Source organism: Rhinoraja longicauda, chromosome 18 (assembly GCF_053455715.1).
Source record: "Rhinoraja longicauda isolate Sanriku21f chromosome 18, sRhiLon1.1, whole genome shotgun sequence".
Classification (NCBI taxonomy): Eukaryota; Metazoa; Chordata; class Chondrichthyes; order Rajiformes; family Arhynchobatidae; genus Rhinoraja; species Rhinoraja longicauda.
In genome coordinates this window covers 20424198-20444458 of record NC_135970.1, presented here as the reverse complement: position 1 = coordinate 20444458, position 20261 = coordinate 20424198, and the positions used below count along the sequence as shown (strand labels likewise).

At 44.4% G+C, this 20261-nt stretch overlaps 1 protein-coding gene across 1 annotated transcript in view; it reads left to right on the top strand.

The window, feature by feature from the left end:
- Positions 1–930: 930 nt before the first annotated feature.
- The window catches only part of ctr9 (CTR9 component of Paf1/RNA polymerase II complex), a 34278-nt gene continuing 14947 nt past the window's right edge, over positions 931–20261 (top strand). The window contains exons 1-13 of the mRNA XM_078415262.1: positions 931–1039; positions 4666–4764; positions 6555–6794; positions 9168–9285; positions 10284–10373; positions 12034–12182; positions 14151–14258; positions 14935–15042; positions 15786–16022; positions 16124–16213; positions 17048–17176; positions 18327–18510; positions 19575–19663. Coding sequence (XP_078271388.1) covers positions 992–1039; positions 4666–4764; positions 6555–6794; positions 9168–9285; positions 10284–10373; positions 12034–12182; positions 14151–14258; positions 14935–15042; positions 15786–16022; positions 16124–16213; positions 17048–17176; positions 18327–18510; positions 19575–19663 — 1689 coding nt within the window. The 5' untranslated portion in view covers positions 931–991. The remainder of the gene's footprint in view (positions 1040–4665; positions 4765–6554; positions 6795–9167; positions 9286–10283; positions 10374–12033; positions 12183–14150; positions 14259–14934; positions 15043–15785; positions 16023–16123; positions 16214–17047; positions 17177–18326; positions 18511–19574; positions 19664–20261) is intronic.

Genomic DNA, 20261 nt, shown 5'->3' with positions numbered 1-20261 from the left:
CAGTATCCTCGCCCCCTCAATATCCTCAATCCCCACTCTGACCCTGCCCCAGTATACACCCGCACTCTGACCCCCAGTATCCACCCCCAGTGGCCCTGCCCCTCAGTATCCACCCCCACTGGCCCTGCCCCTCAGTATCCACCCCCACTGACCCTGCCCCTAAATCCAGGCTGTTTATTCCACGGCCACCTGGAACCAGAGTGACCACCAAATCACCCCATTCTCTTATATACACGTTACTACACAGGCAAACAAAGTAGTCCTTTGAATACAACAAAGTAGTCCTTGCAATATCACAACAGTATCCACCCCACTGGCCCTGCCCCTCAGTATCCACCCCCACTGTGACCCTGCCCCTCAGTATCCACCCCACGCTGGCCCTGACCCTCAGTATCCACCCCCACTCTGACCCTGCCCCTCAGTATCCACCCCACTCTGCCCCTCAGTATCCACCCCACTCTGCCCCTCAGTATCCACCCCCACTCTGACCCTGCCCCTCAGTATCCACCCCACTCTGCCCCTCAGTATCCACCCCACTCTGCCCCTCAGTATCCACCCCCACTCTGACCCTGCCCCTCAGTATCCACCCCACTCTGCCCCTCAGTATCCACCCCACTCTGCCCCTCAGTATCCACCCCACTCTGCCCCTCAGTATCCACCACTCTGACCCTGCCCCTCAGTATCCACCCCCACTCTGACCCTGCCCCTCAGTATCCACCCCACTCTGCCCCTCAGTATCCACCACTCTGACCCTGCCCCTCAGTATCCACCCCCACTCTGGCCCTGCTCCCTCGCCCCCTGAGTATCCCCGCCCCCTCAGTATCCACTCTGTTCCCCCTCCCCTCCCGCAGGCCAGGCCCGGCCTGGGCCAACTCGCATCTCTGGGCTGCGCTGGGCTGAGCTCGTGCCCCGGAAGCGCTGGCGGGGGGCGGGGCTGCGGCTGCGGCTGCGGGTCAGCGCCAGGCGGGAGCGGCGCGAGGCCTCGCTCGGGATGTTGTCGCGCGGCTCCATCGAGATCCCGCTGCGGGACACGGACGAGGTGCGGGAATGGGGTGACCGGGGTAACCGAGGGCCGGGGTCGGCGCCGGGAGTGAGGGGTCGGCCGCCGGGAGCGGGGGGCTGGGGACAGGGCTGGTTGCGGGGGACCGGAGTCGGGGATACAGGGGAGGCCGCCGGCAGGATGGCGCTGCTGGGATCTTGCTGTGCCGATGCCCTGAGCGCAGCTCAGTTGGCATGGCATGGCACGGCACGGCACGGCACGCCACGGCACTCCACTCCCCTCCCCTCCCCGTACCCTCCCCTCCCCGTACCCTCCCCTCCCCTCCCCGTACCCTCCCCTCCCCTCCCGGTACCCTCCCCTCCCGGTACCCTCCCCTCCCGGTACCCTCCCCTCCCGGTACCCTCCCCTCCCCGTACCCTCCCCTCCCCGTATCCTCCCCTCCCCGTACCCTCCCCTCCCCGTACCCTCCTCTACCTCCCCTCTCTCCCCACTCCCCCTGTCTATCCTCTTCACCCCACCGTAACTCCTCTTGCCCTCCTCTACCTCCCCTCTCACTCACCTCTCTCCCCACTCCCCCTGTCTATCCTCTTCACCCCACCATAACTCCCCTTGCCCTCCCCTCTCCTCCTCACCCACCTCCGCTCTCATTCCCCCCCTCATGCTTCCACCTCCTCTCTATCCTCCTCACCCCCACTTACCCTCCCCTCTCTTCCTCCTCATTCCTCTACCTCACCCATCCCGCTATCTTCCTCACCCCACCTCATCTCTGCTTCCCACTTCCCCTCCTCTGCTTCGCCGATTATTATTCTCACCTCATTCCCCCCCCTTACCCTCCTCACCCCCCACATTCCCCGCCGTTCCCCCTTCTCTTTCCTCCTCTCTCACTCCCCACCCCTCACCTTGTCCCCTGTTGTTTCCTCTCTGTGACTTCTGGTCCCTGCCCTGGTGTTCCCCCTCACCCTGTCCTATGCTCCATCGGGTAAAGGGGGGGGAAGGGACATTAATTTGTAGATCGGGAGGTGGCCAGGTCTTTTGTCATCGCTGCTACCCCTCTGTGGGCTGCTGTCGATGTACCCCATTAGAGGAAGGATGTGGAGGCTTTGGAGAGGGCGCAGACGAGGTTTACCAGGATACTGCTTGGCTTCGATGGTATTAACTACAAGGAAAATTTGGACAAACATGGATTGTTTTGTCTGGAATGACAGGGGCTGAGGGGAGAATTCCAATAGAACTTTGTCCCAGACCTGATAGAAATTATGAGTGGCAAAGATGGGTTGTACAGTCAGAGCCTTTTTCCCAGGTGGCAAATGTCAAACAATAGAGTATATAGTTGAAGAATGAAAGGGGGAAAGTTTTTTTAAAACAAAGAGTGGCAGATGTCTGGAATGCCTGGGATGATGGTGGAAACAGGTGCAATTGTGATGTTTAAATGGCTTTTCTATAGGCACTTGGATTTGCAGGGAATGGATCAAATACAGGCAGAACAGATTTGTTTAATTTAGCATCATGTTTAGCACAGACCTTGTTGGCAGAAGGGCCTGTTCCTGTACTGTTCTATAATGATGTTCATGGATTTTTTTCAACATATGATTACTTTTGTCCATTTCTTTCAATTATGTCTCTGATTTTCTTGTATATTCCATCTATCATGCTTTCTGTGCTGTTTCTCTTCAAAGATTCTTCAAATATGCTCACTCGAAACATTGGCATGTCTTTTTCCTTTCTAAACATAGCACAAAAAGTAAGGAAATTTGTGTTTGGTAGATTATTTCTTTGTTGTAACAATGCTTCTTGGCAATAAATCTTATACCTTTGGAAAGCCTGTTTATTTCCCTTTTAAATAGTGCCACATTTGTAAGGAACGTGCATTTGTGGGATGAGCAGCAGAGCTGAGTATGTGGGTTGCGCCCATGAAAAATCTGCCAAATCTTCTCTGCCAATGCCAAACAGCTTATTCTGCCATTGACTCTTCTTCGGTGTTGTTTGGTGGATTGGATGATTGAAGTCTGAAGAAACAAGACATATTGGCAATTTAACAATTTATTCATTTAATAAACAGGAGCCTCAGTAGCGTGTGGAAGAACCATACACAGCCACAACAGCCTGGCACCTCCTCCTCATGCTGGTCACCAGCCTGGTCACACATTGTTGTGGGATGGCATCCCATTCTTCAACCAGCATTTGTCGCAAGTCAGCCAATGTGGTTGTGTTGGTCACTCTGGCACGAACAGCACGCCCAAGCTGATCCCACAAGTGTTCAATGGGGTTGAGGTCAGGACTGCTGGCAGGCCATTCCATCCTCTCCACTCCCAAATTCTGGAGGTAGTCTCTGAGAAACCCTGCTCTGTGGGAGCGAGCATTGTCATCTTGGAGGATAGAGTTCGGTCCCAGACTGGAGATATGGGATTGCCACTGGTTGCAGAATCTCATCTCGATATCTCTCTGCATTGAGATTGCCTCCAATGATGACAAGCCTCGTTTTTCCAGTGAGGGAGATGCCGCCCCACACCATCACACTGCCTCCACCAAAAGATGTTACTCTATCGGTGCAGCAATCAGCATAGCGTTCTCCGCGTCTTCTCCACACTTTGACCCTATGATCCAACTGCCGTAGGCAGAATCTGGACTCATTGCTGAACATAACGTTCCTCCACATGTTCAGGTTCCAGTGCATGTGTTGCCGACACCAGCGCAAACGGGCCTGACGGTGAAGGGCATTCATGGCAGGCCTCCTGGCAGCCCTATGAGACCGGAGATCGGCTGCGTGCAGTCTGTTCCGAATTGTCTGGGCAGAGAGCCGTCGGCCATATCGTCCTGCAAACCTTGACTGCAAATCTGTAGAAGACAGCCTACGGTTCCTAAGTGCTGACAGGGTGAGGAAACGGTCTTCTTCGGGTGTCGTCTTCTTGGGACGCCCACTTCGCGGCCTGTCTCTGACATCCCCCGTTATATGGAACTTGGCCTTCACTTTGGAGATGGTACTAGGGCTCACTCCAAATAATGCCGCAACTTGGTTTTGCGGAACACCAGCTTGAAGTTGCCCTATCGCACGGGCCCTATCCAGATCAGTCAAACGTGGCATGCCGATTCTTGGAGCAGACACCTACTGACCACTGTAGCAGGGCCCATGCTCACAGATGCTGCCAATCAGGCACCTGATTGTCAGCACCTGGGGGTACCAGAAGCTCAAAACAAGAGTCAATAGCAACAGCAGAATAAGCTGTTTGGCATTGGCAGAGAAGATTTGGCAAATTTTTCATGGGCGCAACCCATATACTCAGCTCTGCAGCTCATCCCACAAATGCATGTTCCTTAAAAATGTGGCACCATTTAAAAGGGAAATAAACAGGCTTTCCAACGGTATAAGATTTATTGCTAAGAAGCATTGTTACAACAAAGAAATAATCTACCAAACACAAATTTCCTTACTTTTTGTGCTATGTTTATGTAACAACTGCACTCTAGCTTTCAGTGTAGTGTTTCAGATTTCTTGCATTTTTCTTCTAGTTAAAGCAAAGTGAGATGCTATGCAGGAGAGAAAATCATAATAGTTTTATCTCTGTAAAATCTCTCTTGGTGGAATGACCAAGGTGCCGAGGTGGTTGACTCTTGGCAGCTGAATGAAATCGCCTCGTATCTAACCTACACTTAATTGTGATATTTAGGTCATCGAGCTTGACTTCGATCAGTTACCAGAGGGAGATGAAGTCATCAGTATCCTCAAGCAGGAGCACACCCAGCTTCACATATGGATGGCCCTGGCGGTATGTATTTTACTCTTTCTGAACAAAAATGAATAAACTTACGAGAGGCATAAATAGGGTAAACAGTCAGGACCATTTTCCCACGGTGGAAATGTCAGACTAGAGGAGATAGCAAAAATGTGATGGAAATCGAACTAAGACTGGGGCGGCACAGTGGCACAGCCATAGAGTTGCTGCCTTACAGCGCCATAGACTCGGGTTCGCTCCTGACAGGGTGCTGCCAGTACAGGGTTTGCATGTTCTCCCTGTGACCATGTGAGTTTTCTCTGGGTGCTCTGGTTTCCTTACACGTCCAAAGACGTACAGATTTGTCGATTAATTGGCTTGGGTAAAATTGTAAAATTTTGAAGGGTATTGAGTACAAAGGTCGGGACGTCATAATGCGGCTGTAAGTGGAGACCACACTTGGAATATTGTACGCATTTATGTTCACCCAGCGATTGGAGGAATAGCATTAAGTTGGAAAGGATACTGAAGGGATTCACCAGCATATTGCCTGGACCTGTGGGCTTGAGTTATAGAGAGAGGCTAGATAAGCTGAGACTTTATTTTTGGAGCGCAGGAAGCTGAGAGGTGACCTTATTGAGGTGTACGTGATCACGAGGGACGTGGATAAAGTAAACGCTCAGTCTTTTTCCCAGGGTAGAAGATTTTAAAAAACTAGAAGGCTTTGACGGAAACATTTAAGAAGGATCTGGGACAACATTTTCACTCATGTGCGAGTCTATCTGAAGCGAATGAAGTTGTCGGACTGTATACAATTACAACTTCAAAAAGACATTTGGGTAGATCATAGATAAGAAGGGTTGAGAGAGCCATGGGCCAAATGCAGGCAAATTGGATTAGCCCAGTATGCCAGTTTGGTCATGCCTGTTTCCGTGTTGCGCATCGCTATGACTCCCAGATAAGAAGGTTTATTTAAAATTGCAAATTTCGCAGAATACAAAGCAAGGAAGTTATAGTGTACCTTTATAACTGTATTGTTAAGTCTCAGCAGAAGAATAGCATTTTCAGAAAAGAAGAGTAAATTATGAGGTCTGCATTTATTGCCACTCCTAGTAACCCTTGAATTGAGAGGCAAACAAGGTCATTTCAGAGGGCAGCTAAAAGTCAGTCACATTACTATATGACTGAAGTTGTAGACAAGCTCGACCGGGTAAGGCCCGCTGATATTTTCCTAGAGAAAACATCAGTGGAATTTGCTGCTGGAATCAGTGTTTTTACCGTCATCATTTTCACCCCAGCAGCAATTCAATGAATTGAATTTTAATGTCTAAGCTTGTATCTCAATCATCTTGCTTGCAGCTCCTGTCACTCATTCACATTTCAAGATGAGGCAGGATCTGTTGATGTTATTTGTATACATTTCCAGAAGGCGCCTGGGATGAGACTTTGCAAAAGTAACAGTGAAAAAAATTACCAATGAGCTGGTACCTTGTGGTTGTGATTGGCTGATAGTTACAGGACAAAGAGCAGAGACTTAATTTGTTTGTATCCAGTCCATGGTTATTAAATCTAGATCTATAAATTCTTTATGCATCAGATAGCATCTCTGGAGAACATGGTGAAGTGTCACTTTGGGTCAGGATCTCTGAAGAAGGTTTCCAACCCAAAATGTCGCCTCTCCATGCTCTCCAGAGATGCTGCCTGACCCGCTAAATTAATCCAGCACTTTACGTCTTTATTTTGTAAACCAGCATCTGCAGTTCTTTGTATCTCCTGTCTATAAGTTCTGGTTTGTTTGTCTAATTTTTGTTCTTTCGCAAATTAAAAATCTTTCAACCTTAAAGCTTGAGTACTTCAAGCAAGGAAAGACGGAAGATTTTATCAAGCTTCTGGAGGCCGCTCGTATCGATGGAAACCTGGATTACCGAGATCATGAGAAAGACCAGATGACCTGTCTCGACACACTGGCTGCTTACTATGTACAGCAAGCACGGAAAGAAAAGAACAAAGATGCAAAGAAAGAGCTCATCACGCAGGCTACCCTGCTGTACACCATGGCTGACAAAATCATCATGTACGACCAGGTATGGGCACCGCAGACATGAGTGTGTGAGTTGTAGTGTGGTGATGTATGGTAGAAATGAATGTAGGGAGATGCAGATTAGCGCTGTGAAAGAGTATGATAAGTAATAGTTCAGGGAGGCTTGAGACACACTTGGGCAATGATGATGTTGTATAGCAAGGCCACAGTGTGGTAAGCCAAGGGGAAGATTATCACAGAGTACAGGGAGGTGAAACTGTATGGAATACCTGTTGCATAACTGACATCTTTGCAAGAACCGGAGTAAAACTTTTCCTTGAATTGATCCTACGACATTAAAGCCAATTTGAATTATTTGAAATTTTACTGCATAAAGGAGCATCATTCATGTCACTGTAGTTATGGTACCCAGTGCTTTTCATGTTAACAAAAAGGTACCATACGTGTTATCAATTAAAAACATTTTATCAATCATTTTTTCCAATAATATATCCCCGCTGTTTTTTATTTTTTGACCAATCAACTTCTAATTACATAAACTAATAACTAAAACATAAAATGAACATGTTAAAAATCAAACACGTTATTAAAATAATATACACTAAAAACATTAGGTGCAAGAACACCACACTGGAACAGCACACCATCACAAAGAAACCTAATAAACCCTATTACATTTTTGCATTAATGAGTCCCTCGACTCCGCGTCAGTTCCCTAAGTCCCAAGGCTGCAATAAATCAGATTCATACAGCATGGAATCAAACACTTCGGCCAAACACAGACCAATATGTCCCATTTAAACTAATCCCACCTGCCTGCATTTGGCACATATTCCTCTAAAACTATCCTATCAATGTACCAGCCTAATTTTTTTTCTTAAACGTTGTAATAATCCCTGCATCAATTGCCCCCTGTGACACCTCGTTCCATACATCCACCACCCTTTTTGTGAAAAGGTTACCCCTCAGATTCCTATTAAATATTTCCCCCTTCACCTTAAACCTATGTCCACTGGTTCTCAATTACCCTATTTTGGGCAAGAAACTCTGTGCGTCTACCTGTATCTATTCCTCTCATGATTTTATAAACCTCTATAAGATCACCCCTCGTCCTCCTGTGCTCCAAAGAATAGAGTCCCAGCCTGCTCAACCCTATAGCTCATACGGTCGAGTCCTGGCAACATCCTCGTAAATCTTCTCTGTACCCTTTCCAACAGTTGATGATGACATGCCATTTCTAAATTCAGGAAAGAATGTAAAAACAGGGGTTGATGAGGTGAATGGCAGAGATGCATTTAAGAGGTAACTCTCTCCACAAATGAAATCTACAGTAGAGTAATATTAAATCAATATATTTTTAATTATTGGGCTAAAAGCATTGTGAATGTTGGAGTGACAAAGTAAGCATTATTTCATGAATAGGCACAAGCACGTATTTTTACACTAGAAACTTCACTTGCCGATAAATATCACATCTGGAACATCAGTGGTGATGTACATGCATAGACTGTTGCCACAGAATGTCTAACCAGGATAAACATGGACTGCTGCTTTCAATGGACTCAGAATAATCACACTTGCTATGATGATCCAGAAGGTGACTCACTAACAAACCTGAGGTAATTCTTAATGGTCACTGAGTCTCGTAACTAGTTGCACAGCATAAACATTCAGATGTACCTCCTCCATTCTCGGACATCAAACCAAGTGACGTAAAGCAGTTGACCTCAACTCAACTACGGGAAATGAAGGCAAAATGTGATGAAAGCTCTTTGTACTGTTAATTGGTAACTCAACTCCTGAAGTGTCTTAAAAGTTGCAAATCATTTGTGTGTGAAGTCATGGAGTTCCTGGAAGAGACGGAACCAATCCTAGCCACAGTAAGAGAAGGGGTGAACCAGTGGAAGACTTGGAGTGAGTTGATGTTTGGAAGATCTTGATGTTATCCTGCAGTATTTTGCTAAGACAAATGAACACCCCTCCACACCTCATTCGACGTGACCTTGACTCAGAAATTGAAACAGATTACATCTGGCAATGTTTGCCTCTGAGCAGCACTTCATAAAATGAATGTTTCGGACACCCTTCTGTGTGAATGATCTCCATCAAACAATGCAGCATTTGAACGCTGAATTCTTTAGAGATGGCCAGATGGGATAGATTGAATCTGCATCTTGAGTGATAACATCAATATCTCGTTGGTTTTGAAGCTGATGCCCGATGTCATGTGAAAGAGGATGTAACACAGGAGGGAAAAAACTTTTTTAAGGAATTGCTGATAAGGTGAGATGAAGCAGGACTTGTGAAACAAACATCAGAATCTACCTGCTGAAAGGCCTGTTTCTGTGCTAGTAAACTCTATGTAAATAATTAGTGTTGAAAGGTGTTTTTGCCTAATGTGCTCTCTTATCTGTAGAACCACTTGCTGGGGAGAGCATGCTTCTGTCTGCTGGAGGGGGATAAAATGGACCAAGCTGAGGCGCAGTTCAATTTTGTGCTCAATCAGTCGCCGAGTAACATCCCCGCACTCCTGGGTAAGAATTGTCTAAAGGCAAAGCATGTTCTTGGCTCTGATTGGGAGAAGAGGGGCAGATTCTTCTTCCTCTGCATTAACCATAAAGAATTTACAATGGCCATTGAGCAATTAAATCAAAGCGGATGTCCAAATTTTCAGCCGTGTGAATGATAAATGAAACCTATTTCCCACGGTCTTGCTAATCTGAAAGTACCTCAAGCTGCGACAATCATTGTGTCTTACGACATTGGTGTCCCAAAATCAGTGATGTACTTTCCATGTGCCATTGTTGTTGTAATGAAGGAATTGGCAAGCAGCAGGCTTCCACAAATTGCAATTAACTGTGTGCTTTATGTAGGCACACGAGGTTACAGATGCTGAAATCTGGAGTAAAAGTGGAGAGCTGCTGGAGGAATTCCAAGCAGCATGTGAAGGGAAATGGGCATTCAGATGAAGGGGCTTGATGAAAAATCAACTGCCTGTTCCCTCCACAGGTGCTGCCTGACCCACTGAGTTCCTTCAGCAACTCTCTTAGTCGATGTTTTATGTGAAATTGAGGACTAAATGTTGTCATAATATAGAGGAAATTCCCTTGCTCTTTTAAGTATTAAGTCGTTTATATCTGCCAGAGAAGGCATACATGTCTCAGTTTAACACCACCTCTGAAAAATAAACTTCCAAAAGTGAAGCCCTCCCTCAGTACTGGCAATCTTATGTGTCAAGAAACTGGAGTGGAAGCATTTGAACCAGGAGACTGGTACCAGGAGGTAGTGCCGTTGTGTTACATGATTTATGTGATCCAGAATTTATCCTGCAATGATGTTGAAAGTGATTTTTCTTGAATCTCAGCCCGTGATTAAAAGCAGCCAATGAATGACCACAGGACTGAGTTGCAACAAGTTAATTGGCTTGATCGCTGGCTCCTGACCCAAGCAATCTACGACTTGCAATTTGTACACTGCCAGTTTAAATATCCAAATAGCATGTAACCAGTTGTCTTTTATTCCCTACCTGCAGGTAAAGCTTGTATCTCCTTCAATAAGAAAGATTACAGAGGTGCTCTGGCTTATTATAAGAAGGCTCTTCGGACTAATCCTGGATGTCCAGGTAAGGAATGGCTCTAGTTACTCCAACACAGGTTAGGTCTGCAGTCAAAACTACTTAACAGCTGCATCAACCCAAACTGATTCCTCTTAAAAAGATCCTGTAGGGGATGACACCAATAATGCTAGAATCAAGATTTATGTTGCAGTTTCATAGAGTTTAGATTCATAGTCATTCAGCACAAAAATAGGCTTTTTGGCCCAACTTGTCCAGGCCAACCATGATGACCCATCTAAGCTAGATTTATTTGCCTACGATCAGCCTACAGCCCTCTAAACCTTTCCTATCCATGTACCTGTCTAAGTGTCTTTTAGATTATGTTAGAGTACCTGCCTCAACAATCCCCTCTGCCACCTGGTTCCATTCACCCACCACCCTCTGTGTGGAAAAAATTGCCCCTCAGATTCATATTATTTCTTGCTCCTCATGACTTAAACATATGTCCTCTTGTTTTTGATTCCCCTGCCCTGGGTAAAAGGCTGTGCATTCACCCTATTTATTCCTCTCATGATTTTATACACCTCTATTATATCACCTGTCAGCGTCCTACGCTCCAAGAAATAGTCCTAGGCTGCCCAACCTCTCCGAATAACTCGGCCCTCAAAGGTTGTTTTATTTGGAACTGCCTTTTAACAGTCCTTCGTACTTCAACTTCTGAGAGAGCCACACTTTCCAAGAACTCAAATTCAGTATATCGCAATTGTCAGGGGGTATTGAAGTGTGCAGTAGTCACACTTGTGTAGATTTCTCCTCTATATGCATATAATAGGAGAGGGAGTGGGGTCCTTAAGTGGACAGGAATGGGGCAGATTTCCAAAGAGGCAGCAGGGAAAACAGATTTCCAGTGATGACAATGGAAGGCAGCAGGAATCAGAATTCCAGAGATGCAATGGAGTCCCAGTAGGGCTCCTAACACAATAGCTCTGTTGGGATATTATGGAGTGAAGGAAGAATAGGTTGGACAACATGGGATTTTAAAGAGTATGTGGAGTGAGGCAAGCATGGACTAGGAAAAACACAATCGTTAAATGTTATTTGGATATATAAACTGGCAAAGTGCTCAAATTAGATTTGTGGCTACAATGGGCCAAGATACTCTGAAGGAGACGGAACTTGACAGCTTTGCCTGCTGTCTTTGGCTTTTGTGCTGGAGTACATGGGTTGTGAGTTGCTATCAAAATAGTCTTAGTGAGTAACTGCAATGCATTTTATATATGACACACACTACCGCACAATGGCAGAGAGGGGTGATTGCTCAAGCTCTCAAAACATTCTTGGATAAGAGCTTTCTGTTTAGTTATTCAGAGTGGGTATGGGGTTGAATTTCTCTTGATAGCATATATTTCAATAAACTCATTAATGGTTGGATTTTATCAAAAAGAAGAGGCCCTCTTTGTCTCAGAAGAAGCTTGTTCGTAAAACTTATATTTTTGTTCTTTAGAAACTATTATTTACTCAAGCTTTTATTATTGTTTCCTTTCCATTGCACTAAATAAAATAGTGAACTATTCCTTTTGCTTGTTATTTGACAGATGTGTGCGACAATTCCGACTAGTAATATTAGTGGAAATATTACTTTACTGATTGTTCCCCTCTGAAAAATGAGTAGTGTTTCTTGCGATTAGATTTATCAGATTGCCGCTCCTGTTCCTTGTTTCCACAGCCGAGGTGCGGCTAGGCATGGGCCATTGCTTTGTGAAGTTGAGCAAGCTGGAGAAAGCTCGGTTAGCCTTTGGTAGGGCTCTCGACCTCAACCCCAAATGTGTGGGGGCACTTGTGGGGCTTGCTGTCCTGGAGCTGAATAATAAGGAGGTGAGTTTCCTGTCTGAGTTACTATGTCTTTCTATCGGAAATGGAATAGAGCTGTTGCAGAACAGATGTAGGGACTTATCTCTTAACCATGGTTACATTTATTGACAAATTTAAAATGGTGCAACTGCAACTATTTTCCTTTAACTCCTTCATGAGATGTGGGCATTGCAATCAAGAGTTATATTTATTATTCACCCCTTAAAGTAATGGTGGTGCTGCCTTAAATCACTGCAGATAATATTGAATCTGCTTCTATGGAGCTTTTGGGTCAGAGAATTCCTGGATTCATGACCTGTTGAGTTATAACTCAGCTCGACCAAAAAAAGCACTTTAAAGGTGGACACATTGCAATTTAAAGATTCTGACAATGAAGAACTGGCAATATCAAGATGCAATATGACTTGTAGAGAAACCTGCAAGGGGGCAATGTTCTCAGGCTCCTGCTGCCCTTATTCTTCTCATCTGAGGGGTGCGATGGCTTTGTGGGGAGAACCGATTAATCGGGAGCACATCTGCAGACCTTCGACACAAGGTCAAAATAGGTCAACATAAGATGCTATTTTTGTGGGAAGGAACTGCGGGTGCTCCTAAGCCATCAGTCGTTTTATCAGTGGAACTGTTTCTCAATCGAAAAAAGACAAAGTGCTGAAGTAACTCGACAGGTCAGGCAGTATTTCTGGAGAGCATGGATGGGCGATGTTTGGGGTGGGTGCATTTCTTCAGACAGATTTTAGAGATTGATGGGGAGAAAGTGGGAACAAAGCGTGGCAAGTGATAGGTGGATATAGATGAGGGGGGTTTTGGATTGGCAGATGGTTGGATAAAGGCCAGAGGTGAAATGACAAAACGTATGAGATAAGGATAGAAGAGGCATAAAATGTGACGCTAGAGGAAAGAACAGGTGGAAGGGAACAATGTGATGCGGAAAGGGAGGAATGGGTGCACATCGACTGGGAGCATAGGGAAGAGAGGGAGAGGTGTTGTTTGTAGGATAGTTACCCAAAATTGGGGGATTCTGTGTTCAATCCTAACCCAGGCAGAATACGAGGTGCTGTTCTTCCAGTTTGCGTGTGGCCTCATTGGCAATTGACAGTAAGGTGAGAACGGGATGGGGAATTAAAATGGTTAGCAACCTGGGGATCCATCAAGCCTTGGTGGACTGAACGCAAATGTTCGTGGAAACAGTCACACGTGGTCTGTCCAAAATAAAGTAGGCGACATCAGAAGCACCAAATGTAGTAGATGTGGTTAAAGAAGGTGATATGAACCTCTGTCTCACCTGAAAGGGCTGCTGGGGTCCCTGGAAGGATGTGATGGAGATGGTATAGGAACAGATATTATATCTTCTGCGGTTGTGAGGGAAAGTGCCCAGGTAGGGGGTGGTTTGAGGTTTCTTGTTTCTCCAACTGTCACTTGCCAGATTTTGTCCTGCACCATTTCTCTTCCAGCATTCCTCCCACTACTACAATCAGTCTGAAGAAAGGTTTCGACCTTCATCTGAAGAAGGGTATCGATCATTGAAACACTGACTATCCGTGTTCTCCAGAGATGCTGCGTGACCCACTGAGTTGCTCCCGCACTTTGTCTTTTTCTGTAAACCAGCATTTGCTCTTCCTCGTGTCTACAGTTTCTCAATCAAAGTGGTTTTGTTGTGGCATAAATTACTAGGAAACCGGGTATGGAGAAATAATTAAACAGCTTGTGGAGAGAGCAGATTAAGAGTGCTGGTGATGGACAGTTCCAGTCAGCTCCACACAGAGAGACAAGCTAATTTAACTAACTTCCGCGTCAAGAAAATTGATGCATATCTGCATCCTTCAGTCGCATTAACCCCTAAAAGTGTGGAGTTCAGTTCTTGCATAAAAAAGTTGGCTACCAACACTGGATTCTGTTTTGTTTGTGGTTTGAACATGTGACAGTGATTGTTGAATAAGCTGCAAACTGATCCAATCTTTCCTGTTTATCTAGGCGGATTCCATCAAAAATGGTGTGCAGCTGCTTTCAAGAGCGTACACAATTGACCCCAGCAACCCAATGGTATTAAATCATCTGGCCAACCACTTCTTCTTCAAAAAGGTATAATTCATGCAGTAGTGAATCCAGTTTTACAGTGGTGATATATTAGCATATAACTCAAGGGCCCACTCAAGTAATTCATTGAATTGTTCTAAGCCCAACAGCAGAGTTTGAGAACTTAAAAATGAAAAATTCCCATCCAAGTAAAATTGGCGCAAACCTTTTGGATAGCCATAATAGTCCCTAACTGGCTCAGCCACTATGTTCTGTGCCTTTGATTGCACTACAGTCTTTGATTTTGCACCACTATGGTTATCGTTATTAATTTACTGTACTTTTTATCATATATTACCAGGGTGTCATTGCATTTATGGGCCTGCTAAGCTGCGGCAAGTAAGAAGGTAACTGTTTCAGGATTGCACTTAAACCTTGGTGATCTCCCATTTCTCAGACTCTCCCAGTCATCCTCTTCTTGTCAAGAACCAAATTTAATTTTAAATCCAACTTCCTGCTATTGATTACAGATGTCTCCAATTGTTGGTCCCAATGTACTTTGGCAATGTAACTGAAAATTAAAAACTTTTCCATCTTTTTCCCTCCTGAAATTCAATCCAAGTGAAGCAACATGTAAAAAGAAATAATGTCATCAGTTGTTTTAGTTTCACGTAAGCAATTTTGTTTTGATAGTACAGTCGTGGAGTTTGGTTCCTTGATATCACTTTCTCATTCATTTTAGGATTACAGCAAAGTACAGCACCTGGCTCTTCATGCTTTCCATAACACTGAGGTGGAGGCTATGCAAGCTGAGAGTTGCTACCAGTTAGCTAGGTCCTTCCACGTTCAGGTGAGTTAATGCAAATCTTTCAGTCACGCTTGTGTCTTCTATGTTATAGCGCCTGTGACATAGCAAATCAATTTTTGTGGGCTGGGTATTAATGGGCTTAGGAGCAAGACAAGACCTTTCAGTTAAATCATAGCTAACCTGTATTTGTACATACAACAACTTAGAAGAAAGCCAAATGGCTCATCATAACTATTCTGTCTCCCAGGGGAGCAATCTTATTAGTCTCATTCCCTTGCATCTTATTCTCTCTCAAACAAACCCATCATCTCCCCTTCAAATAAATCTTCAGGGAGCTGTGCAACCAAACATAGAGACAGGGAAGCAGCATCTTCAATCACAAACAACCAGAGATGATGAGAAATACCTAGAATGTGACGATCTATCCACACATGCACCAAGTTCTGCCAGTTCCTAGCAATAGCCCATATCGGATGTAATTCTAACTTCAGACCTCTTGGGCAGCTTTGTAGGTTCACAGTGCTTCAGTGAAGAATTTGCTTTTCCATTGTTGTAGAGGTCAAATCTTCACACTAGATTCTCAGCCCAGCAATACACTGCCTAAGTGGACTATATATATTTTTTAAGTATAGGGTGTATGTAACTGAGTTAGGACTCCCAAGACCAAATGCTGTAATGAATTGGGCATTCTGTGTGATACCAGTATTGCTTTTTGTGTAAATGGAATGCGAACATAATCTTGAGATTTAGCTATAACTAACTCTACAGATGTGCTTGTTCTATAGGGTGATTATGATCAGGCTTTCCAGTACTACTATCAAGCTACCCAGTTTGCTTCCACCACATTTGTTCTGCCCTTCTTTGGCCTTGGACAGATGTACATTTATCGAGGAGACAAGGAGAATGCTGCACAATGCTTTGAGAAAGTTCTGAAAGCCTATCCCAACAATTATGAAACGATGAAAATTCTAGGTTCACTCTATGCCACTTCAGAGGAACAGGAGAAGAGGGAAGTTGCAAAGGTACACTACTTTTGAATTTACTTTCCCAACTTAGCAATAAATTTGTGTCTTTTTATGACTTCAAACACATTTCCTAAAAATATTTTCATCTTATTTTTAAGGGTCATTTAAAAAAAGTGACTGAACAATACCCAGATGATGTAGAGGCCTGGATTGAATTGGCTCAAATCCTCGAACAGTCGGATATTCAGGTATGAAGGCAATAATTCTAAATCGTGAAATGAATATAGAAAATGCTTATGAACAACGTTTCCAGTCTTCAGCCGGATGAAGGGTCCCGATACAATGCATTGTCCGTTCCCTCCACATACGCTGCCTGACCTGCTGAGTTCTTCCAGCATTTTGATTTGCTCAAGATTCCAGCATGTACAGTTTCTTGTGTCTCCAGAAAATGTTGATTATACTCATCAGCGGAATCACCACATGGTATAAGAACAGTTTATCTTTCCCGTCAATGTCTTTTTGTCTAATTTGTATGTTAGCGATAAAGGTCTTAATCAAGGGCAGAGGCTGGGAAAATGGGGTGGGGGATGAGGTAAGATCATATAGGAAGTTGCAAAATACGGTGCAGGACAAAAGAATTAGAAGGACATAAGGAACAAATTATGGGTCTAAAGGATTTGTAAATGCAAAAGTAAAATAATTGCAGTGGTACGGTTCAGTGCTTAGCTAACAATCACATTAGCAAAGACACGGAAACTAGAGAATATTGCACACTCATGGCTTGAGTTGTGGAGCTCCTAGAATCATAAAGCTGTACACCACAGAAACAGGCCCTTCGGCCCAATTTGACCATGCCAACCGTGTTGACATATTAAATAAACCATTTGCCTACACTTGGCCCATTTCCCTCAAAAACCCTCCTGTCCATATTTCTGTGTAAATGTTTTTAAAAAGTCATAATTGTATCAGCTTCTATAGTTTCTTCTGATAGCTCATTCCATATACCCAAGTTTTACTTCTCGTGGGCTTTACCTGATATTGCAGTTTTTGGTGGTATTAATGTGGTTGAATTCTGTCTATAGGGTGCACTCTCAGCCTATGGTACAGCTACACGTATCCTTCAGGAGAAAGTGCAAGCTGATGTCCCTCCCGAGATCCTCAACAATGTCGGGGCACTTCATTTCCGATTGGGAAATCTGGGAGAAGCCAAGGTAAAGTTCTCTTGGGGCATTTAAACCAGCAGATTTCCATCTTTTTCATGGCACAATGAATTTTGGCAACGAATTATAATATAGAATTCCACCTTCATTGCTGGTTTCCAAGTTATTTTCTTCTCCTTCAACCTCTATTTCCTCTTCCAGTCGTTCTATTGGTGATTTTTCTCTAGGTGGGTTTCTTTATCGTGCCTGCACCAAGAATTAGGCAAACATACAATGGCAGATAATAGGAACCAGCCCTTCGGCCCACAATGTCTGTGCCAACCATGATACCAATTTAAACTGATCCTATCTGCCTGCAGGTGATCTACATGCCTTCATTCCGTGCCTATTCATGGCAATCTAAATGCCTCATAGATCTTGCTATCTGCTTCTACCACTCTCCTGACTGTGTTCAGGGCTTTACAAATCTCGTTTGAATTTTCCCCTCTCTCCTTAAAGCTATTCCTGGGATTATTTGACATTTTAACCTTGGAAAAATGTTATGACTACGCTATCTGCCCTCTCAAAATTTGTATACTTCTATAAGGCTGCCCCTCAGCCTCTGAAGCTCCAAAGAAAACAATTAAGTTTGTCCAACTTTTCATGCTAATAGCCCTCAGCCTATTGAATTACTTCTGCACCCTCTCCAAAGCCTCCACATCCTTCCTGCAATGGGCCAACCAGAACTGCACACAATACTCCAAAAGCGGCTTAATCAAAGTTTTATAAAGCTGCAATATGACATTGATTCTTATACTCAATACCCTGACTAATGGCCAGCATCCACATGCCACCTTCACCACTCATATCTACTTTGTTGCCACTTTCAGGGAGCTATGAATCTACCCTCCAAGATCCCAATGTGATTTAACATCCCAAAGTGCAAGACCTTATAACTTGTCTGGATTATATGCCATCTGCTTGTACTCCACCCACATTTACAACTGATCTATGTTCAGCCAATTTTGAATCCAATCTACCCAGTTACCGTGTGTTCCATGTGCCTTAACTTCTAGATCAGCCTACCATGTCCACTGTACCCTATTTCACACTTAAGTAATTATTTTTGTGACAAACTTTGTGTTATGGATAACAGTATCCCCTGACCTTTTTGGCCTGATGCATCTGGTTGTAAATAAAATAATTTGGTTGTTATTGGCAGAAATATTTCTTGGCTTCACTCGAACGCGCAAAGGCTGAAGCAGAGCACGATGAGCACTATTACAATGCAATCTCAGTCACCACCTCCTACAACCTGGCTAGGCTCTATGAGGCCCTGTGTGAATACCATGAAGCAGAAATACTGTACAAGAATGTTTTAAGAGAACATCCAAATTATGTGGACTGTAAGTAATTTCTCTGCCCAGTTCTTTTGGTGTGGTAGCCATGAGCTTGGTAGTGATGGTGATGACACAGTCAAGCGTAAAGCCTGGTCGATAAGTTTGGAATTATGTTTGTTGGATGTGATATGGTTTTGCTTGTAGTTTTTTAACAATGAATGAATGAATAATACTTTATCGTCCCATGTACCTAGGTACAGTGAAATTCTTTGTTTTGCATACAATACACAAGTACAAGTATGCAAAGAGTCGCCACATATAGGACATTGACAAAGTAACAAAAGTATTCATTGTGGTCTTATGGTCCCTCTTCGTTCTCGCCGCCCCCTCCCCCTCCAGGTCCCTCTTTGTTCTCTCGATGACACCCCCACCCCCACCCCCCGGGCCCTCTTTGTTCTTTCAGTGCCCCCCACAACAGGTCTCTCTTCGTTCTCGGTGGCACACCCTTGGCCGACCTCCAGCGCTCCCGTGGCCCCAGTCCTTGGCCGATCTCCGGCACTCACACGGGCCCGTCCTCAACTGCCCATCACTGGGACTTCGTGGCCATCGCCAGGTCCTCTCTCGGGCGGCTCCGCAGCGATCGCTGGGTGGTTTCCTACTGCGCCACCATGGTGTTCTCATTGCTAATTGCAAGAATGAGAAACTGTTTTGTAGCGTATAGAGATGGGGTGGCAATTGTATTTCTATAACTGCCTTTCTTTGAAACTAGTTGTGCCAATGCATAACGCAGCAGTTGAAATAACTGAACAATGGCGTCTTTAAGGGCTGAATGACTTACTCCAGTTCCTGTTTTCTATATTAACAATTTGTTAGCTGTGCTGATTATATATATGGGTGTGTTGATTAAAATTCTGGTGCTTAGGAATGCTTCAAACAGTTCCTTGAAAGGATTAGACAGTGTCCCTAACTGACAGATTGTGACAAAAGATGAAATAATCTGCCAATTCCTAGGTCTGTAATTTTCACATGTTGTGGCAACAAAACTTAATTGTTCAAAAGTGAGTTCTTTCAGACATTTTCTGGAAAGATGTCCAGCCTGCTTTTCCCCTCACTTTGTAATCTCCACTTAGGTTATTTACGCTTGGGCTGCATGGCGAGAGACAAGGGGAATTTTTACGAAGCCTCCGACTGGTTTAAAGAAGCTCTACAAATCAACCAGGTTAGTTCAAGTGAGCATAGAAGAGTTTGTAAACACCTCACAACGTAACGCCAATTTTTATTACAACTTCCATATATGTAACCATATTGTGGCTTTTCATGGGAGCTTGACCAAGATACTTAAGATATTGGTCATAAGTATCCAATTAAGAGTAATTTTAGCATTTCAAAGTAATTAGATGAAATTTGTGGGGGAATTTCAGATTTTGGACCCATGCAGCTGAAGGGTGGCTATAAAAGGTGGGACCGTTGGGAAGCCCAGAGAGCAGAGTTTGAGGAATGAGGATTCTTTGTATGTAGGAAAATAACTGCAGATGCTGGTACAGATCAAAGGTATTCACAAAATGCTGGAGTAACTCAATAGGTCAGGCAGCATCTCAGGAGAGAAGGAATGGGTGACGTTTCAGGTCGAGACCCTTCTTCAGACAAAATGGAGACTGTGGAAGAGGAAGCCAAGCTGTTATAGAGACGGGCCAGCAGTATCATCGTCATCATCAGCGATCATTCAAAGTGGAGTATGATTGTCCTCCTGGTGGGTCCTCTATGTGAGTTGTCCCTCCAGGTGGATGCCTGTGTGTGACATCTTTTAATGTAAATTG